General features: G+C 32.6%; 5 protein-coding genes across 7 annotated transcripts; 1 reads left to right on the forward strand and 4 right to left on the reverse strand.

Annotated features, from left to right (window-relative positions):
- Nucleotides 1–244: 244 nt before the first annotated feature.
- On the reverse strand, nucleotides 245–1,038 carry LOC103314817 (aldehyde dehydrogenase family 3 member A2). The gene has a single exon (XM_015982248.2). It carries the CDS (start codon nucleotides 1,036–1,038, stop codon nucleotides 319–321), a length of 720 nt encoding a protein of 239 aa, XP_015837734.1. The 3' UTR covers nucleotides 245–318.
- Nucleotides 245–9,043, reverse strand: LOC655896 (aldehyde dehydrogenase, dimeric NADP-preferring). 3 transcript variants are annotated; one of them, XM_015982249.2, is made up of 3 exons: nucleotides 8,421–8,582; nucleotides 8,209–8,366; nucleotides 245–3,713 (listed from the first exon to the last, which is right to left on the reverse strand). In XM_015982249.2, the coding sequence occupies exon 3, from the start codon at nucleotides 3,706–3,708 to the stop codon at nucleotides 2,197–2,199; it is 1,512 nt and encodes a 503-aa protein (XP_015837735.1). In that variant the 5' UTR covers nucleotides 3,709–3,713; nucleotides 8,209–8,366; nucleotides 8,421–8,582; the 3' UTR covers nucleotides 245–2,196. The 3 variants fall into 3 exon arrangements, with proteins under 3 accessions (XP_015837735.1, XP_015837736.1, XP_008199992.1); XM_015982250.2 differs by lacking the exons at nucleotides 8,209–8,366; nucleotides 8,421–8,582 and adding an exon at nucleotides 9,019–9,043; XM_008201770.3 differs by lacking the exon at nucleotides 8,209–8,366 and having other exon boundaries at nucleotides 8,421–8,581.
- A 5,842-nt stretch (nucleotides 9,044–14,885) lies between these two features.
- On the reverse strand, nucleotides 14,886–17,014 carry LOC655245 (aldehyde dehydrogenase, dimeric NADP-preferring). The gene is made up of 2 exons (XM_961340.4): nucleotides 16,857–17,014; nucleotides 14,886–16,513 (listed from the first exon to the last, which is right to left on the reverse strand). The coding sequence occupies exon 2, from the start codon at nucleotides 16,506–16,508 to the stop codon at nucleotides 15,033–15,035; it is 1,476 nt and encodes a 491-aa protein (XP_966433.1). The 5' UTR covers nucleotides 16,509–16,513; nucleotides 16,857–17,014; the 3' UTR covers nucleotides 14,886–15,032.
- Nucleotides 17,015–18,573: 1,559 nt separating this feature from the next.
- Nucleotides 18,574–19,123, forward strand: LOC655973 (ubiquitin-like protein 4A). The gene has a single exon (XM_962527.5). It carries the CDS (start codon nucleotides 18,682–18,684, stop codon nucleotides 19,072–19,074), a length of 393 nt encoding a protein of 130 aa, XP_967620.1. The 5' UTR covers nucleotides 18,574–18,681; the 3' UTR covers nucleotides 19,075–19,123.
- Nucleotides 19,075–19,685, reverse strand: maf-S. The gene is made up of 2 exons (XM_001807507.4): nucleotides 19,527–19,685; nucleotides 19,075–19,482 (listed from the first exon to the last, which is right to left on the reverse strand). The coding sequence occupies exons 1-2, from the start codon at nucleotides 19,563–19,565 to the stop codon at nucleotides 19,117–19,119; spliced, it is 405 nt and encodes a 134-aa protein (XP_001807559.1). The 5' UTR covers nucleotides 19,566–19,685; the 3' UTR covers nucleotides 19,075–19,116.
- Between the last annotated feature and the right edge of the window lie 1,089 nt (nucleotides 19,686–20,774).

Raw genomic sequence — 20,774 nt, forward strand, 5'->3', positions numbered from 1 at the left:
TTCTTAGTAATTTGCAGAACTGTTTTGTCTTCATAAAGTAACACTTTATACAATATACAGATTACCAACTGATGAAAAATTCTCAAGTTTTCATTTTTGTACTTCCACTTCTCGCCAGGTTACTTGTATCGAGATTTTAAACTTTTAAAAAATACATACCACGTATTTTGAAAGTTCATAACGTGGCGCACAGCGTGGGGTTCGTGGCGCCCAACGTGGGGCCCTCATTATTCAATAAAATATGTAGAAATCCACAAATTTTATTATAAACATAATATTACAAACAACAATATAAACTCAATAGTAATTACAAAAACCTCAAAACTGATTCTTATGTTTCTTATACTCCATGTAATTACACGCACATTTCGCCGCCAAAGTGGCCACAACCCCCAGCCCAAAACTGATAAAATGCCACATGTACGTCATCGGAATCGTTGGCCGTTTCTTCAACATGGTACTAAGAAACTTGGCCTTACTTTCATTATAGGGTGGATACCTCGCATTTTGCAACTTCTCACCCAACTTGCCTGCATTCTTAACAAGCGTTCCCTTCTTGTGTGTGAACGTATCAAAGCTGTACCTGCCATGGTAGGCCCCCAGCCCACTATTACCAACCCCTCCAAAGGGCAAACTCTCACACGAGAAGTGCATCATGGTATCATTAATACAAACACCGCCACTCGACGTGTTCTTAATGAACAAATCAATGTCAGTCTTCTTGTTCGAGAACACGTACAAAGATAAGGGTTTTTCTCCTTGATTGACGAAGTTAATGGCATCGACTGTGTTATCTATGGTAATAATGGGCAGAATCGGGCCGAAAATCTCCTGCATTATAGGATCTGTTGGTTTTACATCGACTACAATCGTCGGTGCGATGTAACGCTCATTAGAGTCATATTCTCCTCCATAAACAATTTTTGTTCCTTCCAACAACTTGACGATGCGTTTGAAGTGATTGTCGTTGATAATTCGCCCATAATCGGGCGATTGTTTGACTTTTTCGCCGTACCATTGCGTTATGACTTTCTTCATAGTTTCGATAAACTTCTCTTGCACTTCTTTGGTGCATAGAAGATAGTCAGTAGCGATGCAACTTTAGCCCGAATTAAAACAATTCCCCTATATGACTCCATTAACTGCAATTTGAACATCTACAGTATTGTCAACATATATTGGAGTTTTCACGCCAAGTTCAAGCGTCACAGGTGTGAGGAACTTAGCTGCAGCTTCGCTCATAATTTTTTCATTATGTGTGGAACCAGTGAAAAAATATAGAAAGTAATTTATGTTTGCATCTAGCAAAACACGAGTTAATTTAGATTCTTAATAAAAAATCTCCTAATCTATTTCTGTCGATTTTCTCTAAACGATGACAACGCTCTCCAGAGCACATAAGTTGTATTTTTACCCTTTTCTTTACATTAATTCGAAGAAATCTATAGACCTAGTAAGTTTCTCAGAGAAGATACGTTGCAAATTAATAGCAATAAGTGAAAATAAGACATGTCATTCTTAATCTTAAATGTTTTTTTTTGTTTTAGCAAAACCAATCCACAACTCTTCGAATTAAGTTTCTTTAACAGAACAAAGCTCCAAATGTTATCAAATAATCGTAAAAACCTAATTCAAACTTGCATTTACAATGTTTTCCCTCAATTTAACAAAATTCAACGCATTTTGTGACTTTATCAGTGAAATAAGAGCGATATAATGTTCACGTCATTTTGTATTTTCCCCTTAGCTAAGCAAAATTAATTGAAATTTATGAATTTTTTTATGAAAAACTGGAAGAACGTTACAAATCAATGTAAATAAAATAAAAAGGCAACAAAATAAAAGTCAAATATCCTTGGAAATAACTTGCTTTCAGTATTCTCAGTAATTTGCAGAACTGTTTTGTCTTCATAAAGTAGCACTTTATACAATATACAGATTACCAACTCATGCAAAATTTTCAAGTTTTCATTTTTGTACTTCCACTCTCGCTAGGTTACTTGTATCGAGATTTTAAACTCTTGTTTAATGACATACCACGTATTTTGAAAGTTTATAACTTGGCGCACAACGTGAGGTTCGTGGCGCCCAACGTGGGGCCCTCATTATTCAATAAAATATATAGTAATCCACAAATTTTATTATAAACATAATATTACAAACAACAATATAAACTCAATAGTAATTACAAAAACCTCAAAACTGATTCTTATGTTTCTTATACTCCATGTAGTTACACGCACATTTGGCCGCCAAAGTGGCCACAACCCCCAGCCCAAAACTGATAAAATGCCACATGTACGTCATCGGAATCGTTGGCCGTTTCTTCAACATGGTACTAAGAAACTTGGCCTTACTTTCATTATAGGGTGGATACCTCGCATTTTGCAACTTCTCACCCAACTTGCCTGCATTCTTAACAAGTGTTCCCTTCTTGTGCGTGAACGTATCAAAGCTGTACCTGCCATGGTAGGCCCCCAGCCCACTATTACCAACCCCTCCAAAGGGCAAACTCTCACACGAGAAGTGCATCATGGTATCATTAATACAAACGCCGCCACTCGACGTGTTCTTAATGAACAAATCAATGTCAGTCTTCTTGTTCGAGAACACGTACAAAGCTAAGGGTTTTTCCCCTTGATTGACGAAGTTAATGGCATCGACTGCGTTATCTATGGTTATAATAGGCAGAATCGGGCCGAAAATCTCCTCCTGCATTATAGGATCTGTTGGTTTTACATCGACTACAATCGTCGGTGCGATGTAACGCTCATTTGAGTCATACTCTCCCCCATAGACAATTTTTGTTCCTTCCAACAACTTGACGATGCGTTTGAAGTGATTGTCGTTGATAATTCGCCCATAATCGGGCGATTGTTTGACTTTTTCACCGTACCATTGCGTTATCACTTTCTTCGTAGTTTCGATAAACTTCTCTTGCACTTCTTTGGTGCATAGAAGATAGTCAGGAGCGATGCAACTTTGGCCCGAATTAAAACATTTCCCCCACATGATTCGATTAACTGCAATTTCAATATCGACAGTATTGTCAACATAAACTGGACTTTTCCCGCCAAGTTCAAGCGTCACAGGTGTGAGGAACTTAGCTGCAGCTTCGCTCACAATTTTGCCAATATGTGTGGACCCGGTGAAAAAAATATAATCGAACCGTAGCTTCAAAAGTGCAGAGGTTTCAGCAACCCCGCCTTCAATAACCTTAAAACAGTCGTTATCAAGGTATTTGGGGACCAGTTCTGCGATTAGTTTTGACGAAGCTGGTGCTAGTTCAGACGGTTTCAAGAGAGCGCAATTCCCAGCTGCTATGGCCCCAGCAAGGGGCGCGAAAACGAGCTGGAGGGGGTAGTTCCAAGCTCCGATTATGAGGACTACACCGTAGGGTTCTTTGTGGATTATGACCTGGTCCATGATGTTGACGAGGGTTTTTTCGGGTTTTTCTGGTTCCATCCAAGTAGAGAGGTTGTAAATCATGTTAAGGGCGTCGTTTTTGAGATAATCGACTTCTGATATCAAGGATTCGTATTTGGATTTGTGCAGGTCTTCAGTCAGAGCTGCGATGATCGCAGGGGTGTTTTCTTCGTATAAACGTAAAAGTGCTTTTAGTTGGTTGAGGCGGAATGGGGCGTTTTTTGTGATTCCGGTGGAAAATGCATTGCGTGCGGTGGCTAAAGCCTCGGAGGGGTTCGACATTTTGACTGGAACAAAATAGAAAATAATATTGCTTCTACTCTCATACTTTTTTTAAGTTTACGTCTCATTCGAAAAAAAACACGAAATATCGAGCAAAACATTAAAAAAAGTGCAAGCTTAAACACAAGTATAAGGCAAATTCTATTAATTAAAAATTGTTTAGCACCTTTCCAATAAAAGAGAAGTTGCCAGGAAAATGTGGAAGAAGTTTTGGTCTTCAATTTTTAAGACAAAAATAATATTTGTATGAATTTTTGATATTGCGTCATATGAAAAATTGTCTAAACCAGTGATTTATAGCATTTTTTACCTGACCTGACTTTACTTGACCTGACAAGGCTGTATCTACGTATGTTTATACGATAAAGACCAGTTTATAGAAGCATCATTAATTTAATCTGCAATTAAATGCATGATTAACTGGTCACGTGACCAAATTCAGCCATTTTGATTGGTCCATTCGCGTTGGTAACTTTTAACAACGAGTTAAATTTTAACAAAGCGTTCTATAAACCGGTCCTTATCCTATAAACGTACGATAGATACAGCCTTGTCAGGTCAGGTCATTCGCGTTGTTAACTTTTAACAACGAATTAAATTTTAACAAAGCGTTCTATAAACCGGCCCTTAGAGCCGGTTTACAGAACATTTTAATTGCAATTAAATTTTAATCGTGATTAACTTGATATTTGCCAATGCTTTTTAAATGGCAACTTAATTCGAATTAGTTTAATTTTGAATTAAATCTTAATTTTGCTTTCTGTAAACCGGCCCTTAATGTTTTTTAAAACTATTAAAAAGTTCAAATGGCACTTAGGGCCGGTTTACAGAAAGCGAAATTAAGATTTAATTCAAATGCCATTTAAAATGTATTGACAAATGTCAAGTTAATCGCAATTAAAATTTAATTGCCATTAAAATGTTCTGTAAATCGACTCTTAGAGCTGGTTTACAGAACATTTTAATTGCAATTAAATTTTAATCGCGATTAACTTGACATTTGTCAATGTATTTTAAAAGGCAACTTAATTCGAATTAGATTAATTTTGAATTAAGTCTTAATTTCACTTTCTGTAAACCGACCCTTAGGGCCGGTTTATAGAAAGCTTTGTTAAAATTTAATTCGTTGTTAATAGTTAACAACGCAAAGAGACCAATCCAATCAAATTTGTTCACTTTGGTCACGTGATCGGTTAATTGATGACGCATCTAATTGCAGATTAACTTAATGACGCTTTTATAATAAACCGACCCATTGTATATTTTTTTGTTGTTCCAGCAATTTTGTGGTTATATAATAAAATCTTTTACCAATTTTGCAATTTATAGGGTCGGTTTACAGAAAGCGAAATTAAAATTAAATTCAGAATTAAACTATTCCAATTAAGTTGCCATTTAGTATGTCAAATGTCAAGTTTAATTTGAATTAAAATTTGATTGCAATTAAATTGTTCTGTAAGCCGGCTCCTACTATAACATCAAGATAAAAAAATATCATTAAAATATAATTAAACAAAATAATTGAAAATAACTCCTTTCAAAGTTTATTTTTGCATATCATAAATTCATCACTTTGTATATGGACGGTTAAAAAAGATTAGGTATTTTTGCCGAAAAATACAAACTTAATAAAATTTGTTTGTGATGTTCTGTGTCGACAGAGAATCTCTAGAATAAGGTAATTTTTGCCAACAGATCGATCTATTTAGCGAAATCTCAGAAATATAAAAGAAAGAAAAGGGTAAATTATTAACAAAACCAAATTGTTGAAAAGATAATGGTGAATTTTATCGTCATGTACCTACAATACAATACGATATTCCATCCTATATTATTCCGATTGAATTATTGAATTATTTTATTACTGGGTTATTCTGATTGACAATTATAAACGTCAAGAAATTGAACAATGAAAAAACATCAAAAACAGAAAAACAACAATGGTTGTGAACCATATTTCTCTAGACGATAAAATTTCATTTTACCAATAAGTATACAGTCACAATCAAAACGAATGACACGCCTACCAACAGGGCCGGATAGCAAAAATCCAACTAAAATCTTTTAGGTCACAAATTGCAACAAACCAGTTCAGCTAGTTTACACAATATCCAGCTGGTTTATAAGTTAGTCAAACGAAAAAATCGATTAAATTACGAGGAAATATTACAGTTAGGACATACTTTTACAACCTTCCGTTCGGCAGCATCGTTTAAAATAAAAAGAGTTTTTAATAAACAATCCTGCAATTTCTAGCAAATTATAAACCATTTTTTAAAATCCTTATGAACAAAATTAATTAAATATAACTCTCATTTAAAAGAATATTTCTGCTTAAATCGAACTAATTTTTCTTTTTCAATTGAGAACAATAAAAAAAAGTTTGGTTAAACGAAATATGACGAAAAATACACATTTAGAAACAGTATCGACATGAAAAAAATAAATACGAAATTAACAGTGCTTTTATAAATAATAGATTTTCGTTGGAAATTAAGTTAAATTGAACAAAATCAGCTAAAAATGTACAAAGGAAACAATATTTGAATGCAAGTGGTTAATAGAATATGTTTAAATAAGACATATACGAAAAGGATACATTTTCTTCAACAAAAAACGTAATTTGAAAGACATTTCGGTCTAAATATCGTTAAAAGGATTCAAGATTCAAGAATTTGAAATTCTAAAGTTAGAACGTTAATAATTTTTAAGTATTTAAGTATAGCCAAATTTTACAGATGCAACAAACTCCTCAAGAATATTAAAATTTGAAAGAATAAAGAATACAATAAACTTAAAAAATAATCCTGTGTGAGTATTTTCAATACGAGACCGAAAAATTTATCTATAACAACAAAAGTTGGAAAATGGCAAATATTTCGAGTAAGTGAATGATTTTTGCTGGCAATTTTTCCTAAACTAAAGTGATCATTTCCTTGGTCGCTCACAAAAGTAACAGTTGGAATTTGTAACAAACCATAATAGTACAATGTGTTTTTTAATGATTCTCATCTAGTCGTCTGTGAATTTCTCATGTAAAATCAGAATATGCCGCTTCATAAAACTTATGGTAGGCATTTAGACATCGAATATTACCTACCATTCTCTATTTATTAAGTGTCCAATTCGGAAATAAGCTTCTATAGTTAAAGTGTTTTCTTGCTCGGTCTAACAATTTAGTTGCATTTTAACGAAATTTTCAAAAGAAAATAACTGAATTTCTCAGATGTGACATTTATTGACTAAGGGAGGCACAAATTATCTTACATGTAAACCAATTTCAAAGTTAACTAGATGATATTCATTTAAAAACACTTTGTATATTAAAAACAAGTTTCATAAGACCACACTAAAGCACGAATTCAGTTTCAAAAACGAGTTTTTTTATACTATTTTTTGTAATTTGCCCCTTTTTTGCCATTTTTAAACTAAAATTATTATTTTAGTCGATTTAGGGATTTTTATGACAGTTAGTAATATCTCAATTTTGAAAGTGAAAAATTGATTTAAAATCTTTGTTTTAAAAAAGGTTTTTCAAAAAACAAGAGTTTGGATGACAATGGAGGTAATCTTGCATGAACGCCCCCTGAAATTTGTGGAATTCGTAAAAATACAATCCTGAATTTGCTTCTTGCCAATTTAAAAGTTTTCGTAAAATGTTCCATCAAATAATGATTATTATGACATCGTACTTGATGACGTTGCGTGCCCATTGAAGCATCAAAATGGCGCCAAATTACATTGTTTTGCACTACTTTTGGTAAATCGTCTCTCAGATTAATCGTATTTGTTACAAGAAAATAGTGTCGAAGAACAAATAACTTTAATTGTATCTATTACCAACTCAAACAATCATTCTTTATGAAATTATCACCCAGAATGCAGGTTATTTTGTTTCGTTGTTAGTTTTTTTAATTGCACTGTTTATCTTTATTATGCTGTGTTGGTGTCATTATTCCATTTGTAGTCTTTTATGGCCAGTTTCATGGTTTAAAGAGGTTTAATTTATAAATATGCATATTCTCTGACATAAAAAAATTAAGTTAAACCTAGTTTTTCTGCAACCCAGCTTCTACTCTAAAAAAATGCAGAAACAGACGTTTTGAAAATCAAGAATTTTATATTGCAAAGGAAAAAATAATTGTTTTTTTGGCTGTAAACAAAGCACTATCGCCCGACAAAAATGTACGGTTTAGATACTAATTTGAATTAGATTTTTCATGTATAAAAATATTGTTTCTGTAATAAAGTACTTAAAACTAAAATTGTCCCAAATATTAAATGTTTCAAAAAAGGCCCCACCCAATGATATTCATTTTTACATTGGAATTTTATTTTTAGAACCCGGTATTTTGATTGCGATTAAATTGTCCTGAACTTTACTCTCTAGATAACAACAACAAGAACGTAAATAATTTTTACGTCAGTCATCACAACAGGTATATAAATGTAATAAATCGGTATAAATTTAATTCTGGGCAAATTCACTTGATAACTTACGAATTTGATTCTGGTTCCAGGTCGACACCACAAAACTGAAGCTCAATAACAATAACTACTTACACTTTGTAAAAATTAAATGCCATTGAAATTGACCGACAGACTTGTTGACCTTAGACTGACGATGTAATTTTTTTGCCTAATGGACGTCAGATATTCTATGGAAATGCAGCAAAGTCGATTAACGCCGGCTTTTACAAGTAACATCTTACCTTGAAGTTAAAATAGATCGGCGATAATTTACTTTATGATGGTAAATACAGCACTGGAAAAACGGATGCGTTTTTGACCTTCCTCACACACACTGCTCTGAACTAAAACCTACGACAGTTTTATGCCTGTGTTAATGCCAAGTCATCCGTTATCTTCGCAAGAAATGCGATTAGCGCACAAAGATTTGTTTAATGGAATGATCTATTTAACTATTTCGGGTCAACAAACTAACCTATGTAGGTAAACGTCTCGTCTGCAAGTATAATATTTGCTCAACAAACAACATTTGTTGAAATAGTTGTGAATTCATAATTTTTGCAAATAAACAAATACAAAAAAGCAATATTTAAGTCAAGGCTCTGCAGCTTGCACTTAATTAGTTGTTTTTCTGTAGGGTGACCTCTGAATCGCTTTTATAAAAAAATAGAGCAAAACTGCAACTTCACTACTGGTCAATAAATTAATGAAGGTTGACTTCAATTTTTTGAATCAATTCAAAATATTTGTGGTCACTAAACTAAACTAATTTTAAAGTGCATAACAACATTCCGAAAACGTTACCCACAACTAATTTTTTAACAAAAGGTAAACACTTACTTCAATGATTTTATTACTTTCACTGATATTGATTCAAACCATCATAAGTTATAACTTATAACTCTTATAAGATAAAAGAGCAAATTTTGAGCTGTTGGTTGATTTTAACTGCAAGTCACACCCACAGATATCTACACACACCCTTACTGTATTTTTCAATATTTGATTATTCATTTCAGATCTAATCATACTAGCAGTAATACAGGGTGTATCAGAAATACGTAATACAACTAATCAAATCCAACAACTTTTCTATATAACGTTTTGCAAAATTCTTATTTATAATTTTCACTGTTTTCCTCCTTTTTTGGTACAAACGAGCCGGTCAGTGTTTAATAATTAGTTTGTATTCATAACAACAATTTTCATTGTTGTTTTAAATCGTTTACATTGTTCGTTTCTATCACAACGAAAATAGTTCGGCTCTTTTATTTTTGTACCCATAGGCGGGTACATGCTTCAGTATGTTATCTTTTTCCAAATTTACAAACTTCTATTTGTAAATAGAAACGATGTTTTATTTGTTGAGCTCTGTTACCTGTTAAAATTAAGACACGTATTTCTGATACACCTTGTATATCTAGGCAAGTGGTCTGTTTTAGAAAAATAATCACCGCATGCATAAACAAACTTTAAATGAATACAAAATTACTGCCACCTACCTTAACAATTTGTTTTTGCTGTTGGAATGATAAATTACGCCCATTATACCTAGTATCTAGTAGTAGTGGTACTTTATCGAGCACTTTAATTTAAAAGTAAAATTTATTTTTTTACTTTATAACTCAAACAAAGAATAGTATACTATTAAACGAGTTTTAAAAGACGTTCTATTGCGGCACGAATAGTTTTGAAGCACGACGAAGGAGTGCTGCAATAGAATGAGTGCCACAATTAAGCCTTATAAAACGAGTGTAATATCCTATTTTTTCTACTCTCTATTTTTATTGTTTATTTTTGTTTAGTTTAACTCATCAAAATTTGTTCAAACTATTTCAAAAACAAAAGTTCCTTTTGTGAAACTACTTTCGGTTTCACAATAAACAATTTGTGAAACCAAAGTAGGAAAACAATATGATGATAGAATTGTTTTCTGCAATCTGAATTACAAATAAACTTGTAATAGTATCTAAAATATGGAAAAATTTAAATCTAAAACCAAGAAAACCAAAACGTAATATAATTGAAAACCTAATAGTTTCCAGTTATAAACCTAAAAAAAATTGTTTATCCGAAAAACCTAAATACTCATATAAACCTGAACCAAAAAAAAATTTGCAAAATCGAACAATTGCAAAAATAAAGCAAGAAAAGTTACAACTTTAAATATTTCCCGATTTTGGTCAAAATTTTTTTTTTTTGGTTTTGGTTCGAAATATTGTCATTATTACAGTTACAGAGCTGCCATGTTTGAATTTTTTTTAGTGAGTGAGGATTTTGTTATTGTTCTCATTTTACATATTTCTTGGGCTCAAGTTTCTTTTCACTTTAATTTTATTTTAGAAACAACACAATATTAGTAAGTACTTTCCTCTCTAACAAAACAGAATAATATATGAAACGCCATGCAACTTCGTCGTCATATCTAAAAGAGTGTGGAAGGTCAGTTAATTAGTATGCATATAAACCCGAAATATTTATTTAAAATTCTGAAAGAAGTAAATAAAAAACAACAGCGGAACAAATTGAAAACCCCAAGGATTCGACCTAAAAACCTGAAAAGAGTACGACCGAAATGCCAAAAAAAGTAGAAATCCTGTCAATTTAAAAAAATTAATGTACATGCGATATATTTTGCTAAATGGTTTGGTTGTCTTCTCTGAAAGCCCCCCACACTTAAAACTAAATTTAAATTCGTTCTAAAATAAATTTCCAATATATAGGTGACCCAGGGGAAAGTAATCGATCTATAACTTTTTTGTTACTTAAAATATTGGCATGCTGTTTTCATTATCTGATAACTCAAAATATTTTTATTATACACAAGGTGTTGTAGGGTGGTGAAACAAAGTTATATTTTTGCATACAATGTAACTTTGTATAAATTATTATAGGTCTATCTCTTTTCGGAATTATTCATCTTCACTGCGAAGTCGCCTATGAATATTTTCCAATAAATTTGCAACAAAAAAACTCAGAATATGCTCTAGTTTTAGCAATTATCGACTTTTACTTGAAACACGCACATAATGTAACAGGGTGTGCTAAAACGCAAAAAAGTTGAGTAACTCATTTTTTTCATATGGAACACCATGTATTTCTTTACACCTACGATAGCATTTTCTATAAGCTTTCTAAGGATATGCGGTTTGTACAGTAAATTAGAAGTATTTCTAAAAATGTTAAAAAAATTTTTCTTTTTTTATTTATTTATTTTATTAATTCTTGATAAGTAAAATTCATTTATGTATGAAGTAATGATTAAATTACTAATGTAAATACTTAATTAGTCACATTAGTACATATTAAAAAATAAATTACCATTTGACTGATCAGATCTTAGGATATCAAATTTTTTTGTAATATTTTTTTTTTTGAAAAATTTCAGAAATTATTTTAAATTTGCTATGCAAAACCATTAGAAACCTTATATAAAATGCTATCGATACGTATAAAAAAACACATGGTGTTCCATTTGAAAAATATGAGTTATTCAACTTTTTGCGTTTTGGCACATCCTGAACATTATCGGAGTGTTTCAAGTAAAAGTCGACCATTTGCTAACACTGAAAGGAACTTTTGTGGCAAATTTCTTGGAAAATATTTATTGGTGACTTCGTAGTGAATTTTCAAAAATTGGTCTTTTTTATAACGAAAAATTGAATAATCCGAAACGAAAAAACATAGACCTATAATAATTTAAAAACCAAAGCAAATATTTTTCGAAAATATTTTTTGAAAAATTAGATAATAAATCAAGTAAACAGTAAAATAAATCATTAATTAAAGACAAAGTTAGCAGGGCTAATTTTCCTACAATTCCACATTAAAGTATGCATTTTTTGCAACTTTTACGAGCTGCTGCATCTTAAATAAGAAGCAATGATTTTTTTAATTATCTCAAGAGCTTATCCGCATTTTTGATACACCCGATATAACTTCTGAAATATTCTTTACAGATCGGAAAAGCTACTTGTTTAAATTATCCATAGTTTAAACACACTCAAAAGATAAACATTTAAAATTTAAGCAATAATTAATTTACCGATAAAATTAATTTTTAAACTTGAACAAACTGATATTTACTGCTAGACGTAATATTAGTCTAAATTAGGTCTTCGTAACAAAAACAAGATGAAACTTTTTTAATACTAAACATTGTCAACGCCTGGACTGAAACAATGTTGTTTGGAGCATGAACGCAGCGGGTTACGAAAACTTTTCTGATAAAAAAGTCAGGAAATAAAGTATCTAGTTTGTTTCAAATTAATATTTACAAAGCATTTGTCTTTCCCCTTTTTTCTGTTTATTTCTCTTATTATGCAGAAAGTACAATCTCCTTGTCATCCTCGTTGCCACATTACCTTAGAAAATACCGATAGCATATTGCCATTTTCGACGTAGTATCATCATTTAAAAGAATAATTGAGAAGTTATATTTCTGAAATTTCAGAGCGGGTTCTACATTATAATTTAAATACAATATAATTGTTATGTTGACCGTTTAACCAAAGACATATTTTCTACAATGCCATTTTTTTAATCAGATGATAAACCTATGAACTATGAGTATGTTCGTAGTAATATATGTCATGCAAATAAAATATTACTGGCAACCTTCACCAAAATTTTCCATTAAGTAACAAAATAACTGTCATTACAATCATTAGAAAATAAATAAATAAATAAAAAAAACTTGAATGTTTTTCATAAATGATTCATGGCTGATATGACATTAAAAATTATTAATATACACAAGGAAGCAAAATATTTCGCTCTTTTGTAAAAGTAAAAAACAAGGTTTCACTAATTATCATCGAAACTAAACAAATCGTTAACTACAAAATATTTTAACCACAGTCATGTCATAAAGTTTCAAGTACTACTTAAATTACCACAAATGAAATTTTATCACAACGTTTTTAATACACCTGTCTATATTACGATGTGATAACACAAAATAAATGTCGCTTCCAAATGATAATCCAAATTAATGAAGAATGAACCTAATAAAACAAGTATTGTACAGACTGATCCAGAAATACTGAGTCTGTTGGCAACACATTTGAAAGTATTTGTGCTCATAATTTGTAACATTGCAACCGAATTCAATTTTTCTTGACAATTATTTGACGTACAACCCCACAAGATTATTAAATTGTTGTTAGCTCGAGGAGTACTCCATTGGTATCCTTAAAAATTTACGTCCAGTGTTGCCAACAGACTCAGTATTTCTAGATCAGTCTGTAGAAAAAAAATGAATAAAAACGTGCATAAATTTTATTCTGGTGAAATTAAATATTTTCAATCAAGTTCAAAGTATAAAGGAAATAAAGTTAATCATGATGACATGTGTTTTTTGCTCAATCAGTGTTATTAAAACTATTAATTAACTATTATTCAACGTCCTTGCCAATACTGTCAGATATTTTCCATCATCTCATTAGCTTCCTGTTTTCAAATAAAATCCTATTGTCTTCTTATATTCAATGCCAGATAATAATTAAAAAGTATTAAAAACGTATAAATTGTCCAGTCAAACAAATTATTTATAAATCAAGTCCCAAACCAGATGTTCCGTCTAAAAATTTCTAGGCCAATAATTACTATAATAATTTCACAGTACTAACGAAATTCAAACATAGGTATACTTGATAGTAGTATACGTATGAAAACATGAGTCATTGACCTGAATGCTTGAATTAATATAAGCATTATTTAAATGCGAATCTAAAAATTTTCACCTTGTTTTTTCATTCCAATTCATCTGAAATCGACAGTTTTTATTGAAATACCAATAATAAATATTTAGCGTCCTTGAATTACATAACTTCACTTTCTTCCTTGTTAATAGTTACATCAGTCACTCGAGTTTTTTGAACTTACTGTTATGGCAGAGGTTGCAATAAAAGAAACTATCACAAAGCGGTATTATACCAAAGTATATTATGTGCAATTTTTTCGTTTGTTGTAAATAAAAAACTTTGAGCTAATTTGCAATTTTATTAATGTTTTATTTTATCTCGTTTTGAGATTTGGCGTGTTTTTAGTTTTTTTGGCCCTAATTTAGGATCTTATTTTTGATTTGCAACTTCCCCTTCAAAAATTGTTAAATTATCATTTTCAAATATTTTTGAAGGGGAAAGCTAAAATCTTCCCTTCAGTGATTCCGAATTTTGAAAAAAAAAAAACAAATGTTCGTTTGGAAAACTTCAAGCATCCATAACTCATTTTTTATTGGTCATCTATTTTGCTTATTTAAAAAACGGTGCAGTGTGTATAATAATAATAAATCCAACTTTCAAAAACGCGCGTCTTTAAAGTGCCCAAAACAACATCAATAACCCAAAAAACATGAAGTATAAATGGCATCTTTTTAATGATTTTTTCTTATAATGACCATCAATTCCATGACAACGAAAGGTATACTGATCTCACATTACATTATTTCCAATTTTTGTAATATTAACATCAGTATTTATGATTTCCAAGTTTACCAATACAAAAATAACGTAAAGTATTTGTGGATAACGGGTCTTTAAAACCCTTGCTCTATTTCGAGCACTCCGGCTACGCCGTCGTGCTCGAAAAATCCCGTGTACTTTAAAGACCTCAATATCCACTTATACTTTAATATACTATTTCCAAATGGAAAAATCCCCTTGCGAGTAGTTACGTTATGGTAGAGGTAGCAATAAAAGAAAATATCACAAAACATACATTTTATTATAGCAAAATATAATAAACATCTCAATATTAAAACAATAATATACTTTTACCTTAACAATACAAAATTGTTCCCTGGGCTAATACATGCAATACAACACCTTTACCATTAAAACAACAACAAAATATCAATGCTTTTCGTCAAGGAAATACTTATACCCAATAGCCGAAACAAACCCCACACTGAATATAAAAGTATGCAGCAAGCAAGCCTTCCATGGAAATCCCGGCCACCTTCTTAGTAGCAAATTCAAAAATTTCAATTTTCCGGGAGTGTAGGGTGGATACCTGGCAGCCCCCAAAGTTTCCCCCAACAACCCCAAATCTTTATACAAACAACTCTTCTTGTGCGAAAACGTATCGAACGTATACTTGGCGTGATAGCACCCCATCCCGCTAAAACCAACCCCTCCAAAGGGCATATCCGTAGCCATGTGCATTATAGTATCATTGACCAGAACACCCCCTGATGAAGTATTCTCAACCAACAGATTCACATCTTTGGAACAAGTGGAAAAAATGTAAAAAACCAACGGTTTTTCGCGCGAATTTATAAATTTAACAGCTTCGGACGCATCACCAACTGTGATAATTGGGAGAATGGGACCGAAAATTTCTTCAAGCATTATGGGGCTGTTTGCTTGAACATCGGTCAAAATTGTGGGTTCTATAAAACGGTCAGAGGCATCAAATGAGCCCCCAATTGCCGGTTTGTGTCCTCTGAGAAGGTTAACAAGCCTTTGGAACTGTCTTTCGTTAATTATGCGCCCCAAATCGGGGGATTCCTTCGGGTTGGTACCGAAAAACTCAACAAGGACCGTTTTGGCACAATCTACGAATTTATCGCGAACTTCCTTCGAACAAATAACATAGTCAGGTGCAACACAAGTTTGCCCCATATTTACGCATTTTCCCCACAAAATTCGCTTGGTTGCGACTTTAATATTTGCGGTTTTGTCCAAATAAACCGGACTTTTCCCGCCCAGTTCTAACGTAACTGGAGTTAAATACTGATTAGCGGCGGAATGAATAATTTTGCCGACTTGCGAAGAGCCCGTGTAAAAAATATAATCAAACCTTTGTTTCAACAATTCGGTGGTTTGTGCTACGCCCCCTTCGTACACTCTGTAACAATCACTGTCGAGGTACTTGGGGATTGTCTCCGCCATGAATTTCGAGCAAGCTGCGGAGACCTCCGATGGCTTGATCACGACGCAATTCCCAGCCGCGATCGCCCCCGCAACGGGGAGCAGGGTGAGCTGAATGGGGTAGTTCCAGGAGCCGATGACCAGGACAACCCCATAGGGCTCGCTGTAGATGCGCAAGGAGTCGAGCAAGTTGACGAAGCGCTTCGGGGGGCGCTCGGGCTGCGCCCACTTGTGCAAGTTCGCGATGGTGTTCTTGAGGTCGTTGAGGAGGTACTCGGTCTCCATTACCACCGCTTCGTGTTTGCATTTCCGCAAATCTTTGTGCAGGGCTTCGAGCATTTGGGGCATGTTTTCCTCGTACATGCGAAGCAGGGCTTTGAGCTGCTTCATTCGGAAGTGCAAGGGCTTGGTTTTGCCGCTTTCGAATGAGTTGCGCAAATTTGCGACCACTTCCATTTTGGCTGATTGTGGAAAAATCAAAAGGTTCAAACCGCACAACAACACTCGATGATGTTTCTAACTAGTACTTGAACTTTGATTGCGAAGTGAAATTATAAAACGAGTTTTGAGGTAAAAGTGAAAGCGCCAAAATTGAAATTTCAACCGATGGGGATATTACGTGAGAAATGTAGGCCATAATCCCATAATATATGCGATGATTCAGGAAATGGTAATTTTGTTAGTTTGGTATAATTTTCTGGTAAAGTCTAAAACTAATCGGAATTGAGGAAAACCATGCAATTGTGTGCGAATCGAATGAGTAATCATGCAAACAATGATTTTAAGTCAATAACTTTCACTTACCGATTTTTTGTTTGAATAAATTAATCAACTTGACACTTCATGAACTTGACATGTGATATCAGACAGCGCCATTGCATGACAGTTAAAAAATTACAGCCGACCAGTCAATGATTCTTTACTACAATTAACTAAAACATACCCATAACAAGCGATTAGAAATTAATGCCATTAATGAAATATATCGCATGAATTTTGATCAGGATCATAGAACTGACAGGTCTGAAAACTCCATTCATAAAAACGTTACGAAAGCGAAGCATTTTGCTAAATCGCGGGTAACTATACCCGTGGCGCCCTCACACAGTAATGTATTATATCACTGTCCATTTTTTTAGATAATTCTTATAAAGAACTGTCCTTTTGTTCTTTTGACCTTTATTTTTGTGTTACTCACTCTCTTTGGGTTATTTGTGCCGTAGAAAACATCCCTAACCCGCAATTTTTAAGGGCCTTTTATAAAACACGAAATAAATGTGCTTTGTTAAAAATGTAAATATTTAACTCTCCTTTTGATTTTCCTAAACTCTTAAATTGACTTGTATCCTAAATGTGTTTTAAACATCCTATTTTTCACTTTTGTAATTTAAAATACAATTTTTTTAAATTTTTTTATTAGTATTAGCTGTTTCAAAACTATAAAAACGCCAACGTCGCATTTTCTCTCAAAATTTACTGTTATAAAATATTCATGCACTTCAAAAAAATAATAGGTAACGTAATTTATACTTTGAATGAGAGATCTAACCATTGATAACTGTTTTACATTTTTATCAACTTTATTTAAAAAAATGATTTGGTAAAATGCGATGTTGGCGTTTTTATAGTTTTGAAACCGCTAATATTTAATTTAAAAAAAATGCATCCGCTTTTTCAATTCACTATTTTATTAGTTTTACACTAATTTATTAGTTTATTACTTTCCTTGAATTCCATATTCACTTTCTAAATTTTTTATTTTTTTGTGGTTTTACTATATTATTAATTTCTAAATTTCAGTTTTTGAATTATGTTCTTAATTTGTAGTTCTATAGTGTTTGAGTTTCTCATTTTTTTGTCTTTTAGTCATTGTTTTTTATTAAGAGTGTAATGTTTCAATTTATTAATGTTTCTTTTTTCCAGTTCTATAGTTTTTTTAGTATTTCAGTTTGTTATGTATGTATATTAGCGCTGTGCTCAGCTGTCAAAGTTACTTAAAATGTCAGTTTTTGAATTTTTTTACTTTTTGGAAATGTTGTATATTAAATTATGCTTTATAGTTTCACTACCTTTTAATTCTAAAAATACAACAGCCTCTACAAAATCACAGCAATATTTTAGTAAAGCCATTTTGAAAAATAATTTGATTTCTTGCTTTTAAATTTTATTAAATAGCATAACACATGGACACTTTAAGAATTGCTCGTTTTTGAAAGTTGGATTTGTTTACACTGCACCGTTTTTTAAATAAGCAAAATAGATTACCAATAAAGAAAACATTTAGGACCGGTTGATAGAAGCGTCATTAATTTAATTCGCAATTAAATGCGTAATTAATTGATCACGTGACCAAATTGAATAAATGTGATTGGTCCATTGGCGTTGTTAACTTTTAATAACGAATTAAATTTTAACAAAGCTTTCTATAAACCGGCCCTTAATGTTTTCATGATTATGATCAGAAATCTCTGATAATAATATTTAAAAAAGAAATACTGTTGAACACATGCTTGGTCCACCGTAAACTTTAATCATCTGTCAAAACGAAACTGTCAGAATGACATTTGTTCATTCTCCCATCAATAACAAAAAATAATAAATTTGTTTGTATGTGAAAACAGCCCCAAAAATGAAGATTTTGATTAAGAGCATACGCGGGGGCAGCTGCATGGTGGATGCCCAAGAGACCACCACAATTCTCGAATTGAAGAAGAAAGTAGCCACTGATATCAACATTCCCGTGGCACAACAGACCATGGTTGTATGCGGGAAGACGTTACAAGACGACAAAACAGTGGGTTCGTACCCCAATCTCAAAGACGGGGCTAAAATCTACGTTGCTGTGAAAAAACCAGACACACTCAAAGCAGCCCTGACGCGATTCCTCCGCCAATACTATTCTGACCAACAATGCTCCGCAATTGTGGACGAATTCATGAAAGACTTTCAAAATAAAGTGAACAATTTGAGTCTGGATGATTTGGAGAGGATAGCAAAAGCGGACATGGACAATAGCACATGATTCATTTTTGTACCTTTAATTAATAAACTGTATTAAAACCTACTACAAATTCTCTAATTCGGTTGGGATTGGGATTTTGTTGTTGATTGCGAATTTTTTTAAAGCTTCAAATCTGGTGCGAATGCTGCTCATTTCATCCTTCATGTGTTTAATTTCCTCTTGCATGGTCTCCATGTCGCGCCACTCTTGTGTTTTTTCGGTCTCTAGTTCGTCTTTCTGTTCGATGCGTTTTATGCGGCAGGAGGCTGCATACCCACGATTTTTCAAAGTGCGCCTTCTTTGCTTCATACGCACAATGTCTTCCCGAGACAAGCCCCTCAATTTGAGTTGTCGGTTCAAGTCTCGCACGGAAATTGACACCAATTCATCGTCCGAAATGTCCAGAATTGGGCCAGGTGATAAAGGGGGCTAAAAACTGTTATGATGTGACACTTTGAGGTTAGAGTTCTCACCAGTGACTTTCGCTCGGATTTTCGGGGCTCCTGAGGCATTTTAAGCGAGAAATCAGGTAAATGCGTCGTGAATAAATGCTGAATAATCCTCCAAACCGTACAAAGGATGATGACAGTTCATTTCTCAAGTTTAGTAACTTTTGATTTATTGCGACAGGTTGGCACGGTTGCGCCGTTAGCCAATCACCAGACGGCGCGCGGAAACGTCACGGAGAATGCACTTTTGAATTTCATGCGTTTTTATACAGGGTATATCTTAGTAGGAGATCCGATTTAGGGTCACCCTGGACCGATCTGCTTACCAGATGAAACTTATTTTTTATCAAATACAATCTGTCTATAAATGTAGTTGGTATTAAAAGTTTGCCGCTTCTTTTAAGAAAAAACGAACACTTTATCAAATTAGTTTTTTAAATAAGATTGATAAAATTGCAAAATAGTTATTAATGTTTAGATATCTCATTGAAAATATTAATTACATTAACTATTATTTTTTGAAGTGCATAAATAATTTATAACTAATTTTGAGAGAAAATGCGATGTTGGCGTTTTTGTAGTTTTGAAAAAGCTAATACTTTTCGTAAATTTCATAGAAATAAAATAATTAAATGCGGCAAATTCAAATTCCAGAACCACCTCTATCGCGAATGGGTTGCCTAAAAAACATGTTCGTGTCTATGATTAAGGCGGCTAAAAAGAGTTAATTTTTAGCCATTTTCCGCTGTGAATTACAGTCGTTTTTAGTATCAATTTTGAAACTGATTTACAAGATACGTTCTTCTACTTGGGCTGTAGGGGAGAAAGTTTTCTAAAATGCGGTCACTTTTTTATTTAATTCAGAAAACAATTTTGAAAACTAAAAAAAATCTATAAAAAATCTAGTCAATTTTGAAAATTATTTTCTATCAACAATGAGAATCATTCTTTAGTCCTAACAGTCTACTTTGCGACATTTCTCTTTATGCAAACTTTGCCAACATATGAGATTGTATCAAAAATTAATCCTTGCCTGGGAAATTTTGTTCAATTTTTGAACGAAATAATATTACGTCATTAGGTTTCATTTACCTTAAGCAAGTGATTTTTGAATGATTTTGGATGTAATAACACCAAAGTTGGTCTAAACAAGCTTTTATAAACGCATTAAGGCAGTAGTTTTGTAGTTTGATAAACTGCAGAACTACTGAAGAAATAACGCAATTGTATTACTTTTTTTAAGCACCTTTGCCACCTGATCTGACCAAGTAA

Source organism: Tribolium castaneum, chromosome 6, assembly GCF_031307605.1.
Source record: "Tribolium castaneum strain GA2 chromosome 6, icTriCast1.1, whole genome shotgun sequence".
Classification (NCBI taxonomy): Eukaryota; Metazoa; Arthropoda; class Insecta; order Coleoptera; family Tenebrionidae; genus Tribolium; species Tribolium castaneum.

What these genes read in the sequence shown, in the direction of transcription:
- LOC103314817 (XM_015982248.2), bottom strand. Translation starts at nt 1,038, where the DNA reads ATGAAGAAAGTCATAACGCAATGGTACGGCGAAAAAGTCAAACAATCG.
- LOC655896 (XM_015982250.2), bottom strand. Translation starts at nt 3,708, where the DNA reads ATGTCGAACCCCTCCGAGGCTTTAGCCACCGCACGCAATGCATTTTCC.
- LOC655245 (XM_961340.4), bottom strand. Translation starts at nt 16,508, where the DNA reads ATGGAAGTGGTCGCAAATTTGCGCAACTCATTCGAAAGCGGCAAAACC.
- LOC655973 (XM_962527.5), top strand. Translation starts at nt 18,682, where the DNA reads ATGAAGATTTTGATTAAGAGCATACGCGGGGGCAGCTGCATGGTGGAT.
- maf-S (XM_001807507.4), bottom strand. Translation starts at nt 19,565, where the DNA reads ATGCCTCAGGAGCCCCGAAAATCCGAGCGAAAGTCACTG. An exon ending in AATCCGAGCGAAAGTCACTG is followed by an intron (nt 19,483 to 19,526) that starts GTGAGAACTCTA and finishes AACAGTTTTTAG; the next exon opens with CCCCCTTTATCACCTGGCCC.